This window comes from Alosa pseudoharengus, unplaced genomic scaffold, assembly GCF_046254945.1.
Source record: "Alosa pseudoharengus isolate Yale_2024_CS ecotype anadromous, Long Island Sound unplaced genomic scaffold, YU_APseudo_1.1 YU_APseudo_1.1_scf_8, whole genome shotgun sequence".
Taxonomy (NCBI): Eukaryota; Metazoa; Chordata; class Actinopteri; order Clupeiformes; family Clupeidae; genus Alosa; species Alosa pseudoharengus.
Genome location: NW_027468870.1, coordinates 12421394 through 12423893, shown reverse-complemented (window position 1 = coordinate 12423893; position 2500 = coordinate 12421394). Strand labels below are relative to the sequence as shown.

The 2500-nt window shown below is 49.4% G+C and overlaps 1 protein-coding gene across 4 annotated transcripts in view; it reads left to right on the top strand.

The window, feature by feature from the left end:
* LOC143111374 (transcription factor COE1-A) overlaps nucleotides 1-2500 on the top strand; it is a 155375-nt gene that overhangs the window by 117517 nt on the left and 35358 nt on the right. For all 4 annotated transcript variants that reach the window (XM_076273603.1, XM_076273602.1, XM_076273600.1 and 1 more), the window contains exon 10: nucleotides 1397-1523. In XM_076273603.1, coding sequence (XP_076129718.1) covers nucleotides 1397-1523 — 127 coding nt within the window. The remainder of the gene's footprint in view (nucleotides 1-1396; nucleotides 1524-2500) is intronic.

Below are 2500 nucleotides of genomic sequence, written 5' to 3'. Positions count from 1 at the left end.
CCCTCTGAATATGGCCAGACCAAACCCCTCCCCTCGGTCCCAGTTCGCTATTTATTTACCTAACCCCAGGTGTGCCAAAAAGGAGGCCATGGACGCGGTCCAACAATAGCACGCTGCCATGTGAGGAGGTAGCTCGCTCGCTCGCCCGCCTGCCTGCCCGCCCGCTCTCTTACTCTCTCGTTTTCTCTCGCTATCTCACAGCGTTAAAAAAAAAACACTGTTTCCTCAGCTCAGCCAACGCTAATGAAGGCAACACAGACGAACACAGGGCTCCCAGCCAGCTGTGTGCGGGAGAAGAGCGAATAAAATACCTCATAAAGCGGGAAAAGAAGCAGCTAGATATTTGGCCTCGTAACTCGCAAATGCTATTCTTTCCCACTTCACGCTCCTCCTCCTCTCGTTAAAGACGACATATTTAAATCCATTCCTCCAACGTTTCTCTCAGAGTTAAATAATCAACCCTTACGTATCATCGGCAACTGCTTCGTATCGACTGCAAGCCCGACAGCTCGATGCGAGCACGCTCGCTCTGCTTTGGAGCAGAGGTCACGAGCAGTGCTACCAAAACAGTCTTGTGGAACACATTCGCTGCGGGCGTGTTTGCGTGCTGCACTCGGAGGGCGAAATCAAAGCCGGAGGGGTCATATGCACAAGGCTGTGAGGGTGCGCTGTGAGTGGCGGGCGAAGCCGCCCTTCGGTTCTCATAAGGAGGCGTTTATGGCGGAGGGCTCCAGAGGCTTGTGTGTTATCAGTGTTATCGGCTTAGAGTCAAGTGTTTGTTTGGTGCGCGGAGAGTGGAGTGGTGCTCTCGCAGACACTCATCCAGCACACACCCCTCTGTACACAGACACCGCCAAACCCCTGCTTGCTCACAGACATTCAAACACACACACACACACACACACACACAAATATACTTTTACACACAAACACACACACATACACACACATACACACACACACACACACACACACACAAATATACTTATACACACAAACACACATGCACACACATACGCTGGTGAAGAGTTTACAGCATAAACACCATAAATCTACTGTTTAGTATGCCTTACCATTTTACCACATACTAACACACACACACACACACACACACACACACACACACACACACACACACACACACACACACACATACACACTTACACACACCAACAAGCCCACACACTTTATTAGTGCACATTCTTACATACCGGGTTAAAAATATGACTGCTGATCCAAAATTGTCTGTACAGCTGAGAACCGAGTCTCAGCATGATTGGAAAACTATATTTTAACATCCTGTAGTACCTTAGGTCCTTACGGAGTCCTGCTGACGTTCTCCTAACATTTTCCTGCCAATCTCCTGACATATTTCTTTTTCTGGAACCTTCCTCAGCTCATCACGCCTCATGCTATCCGGGTGCAGACCCCACCACGCCACATCCCTGGGGTTGTGGAGGTCACCCTCTCCTACAAGTCCAAGCAGTTCTGCAAAGGAACCCCAGGCCGTTTCATCTACACAGGTGAGTGTGATCACCTGGAACCCTTTCCACAATCACGTCTTCCTGCTTCTGCTTGATATATTTTTTATTTTTTATTACTTTTATTCATTTTAAATGTTTTTCATGGTCTTCCATAGAATAGACTATGAGGGCATTTTGCCTTTTTGCTTTTATTTCATCTGTGAAGAGTGATCTGTGAAGTCTCTCAAGTAGGAGATTTCAGGATGAAGCTGACACTTTCACTCCTATCTTTGGAATTCTTTGGACTTTCAGTAAACAGTAATAAACTAAAATAACATCTAAATTCCTCTGGCCATAAAGAGTGTGACGTCTAACACAACACAAATGCAGACTAATCCCAGAGCAGTGTTCTGACTGCTCTCATGTGTTCTTGCTGAGCGTGAAGTGTGGGAGTAGCAAATGAGAGCATGTTTATGGGCAGGAACGTCCATTAAAACCATATAGCGTGGTGCACAGCGGTGGAGGCCTTGGCATCGGGCTGCGTGTGCTGAGACGTACAGAAAGCTCTGCTTCACGTGCACAGCGCCCCCCCCCCCAGTCCTGATACCCCCCCCCCACACGCCGCCCAGTCCTGATACCCCCCCCCCCCACACACACACGCCCCCCAGTCCTGCCACCACCCCCACACGCCGCCCAGTCCTGATACCCCCCCCCCCCACACGCCGCCCAGTCCTGCCACTGAATGGTGCGTCTCAGAGAAAACACACAACATGCCTATCAGCGCTGGAATGCATTCTATTTCCTCTCTGTTAAAGCTTCCCTTGCCTCACTCCATTCCTTCTCTCCTTCCCCTTACTCTCTCCCTCCCTCTCCCTCTCTCTTTCACTTTATTTCTCTCCTTCTCTTCGTTTTTTCCCCTGCCTATGGCGACATCCTGCACTGCAGATAAGAGCCAATAGCGGACTTATCTCAGCTTTAGGAAGGAAAGAGGGGCCTCAGATTTATCCGTCCGGAGCAAAACAGAGTAGAGCTCACCA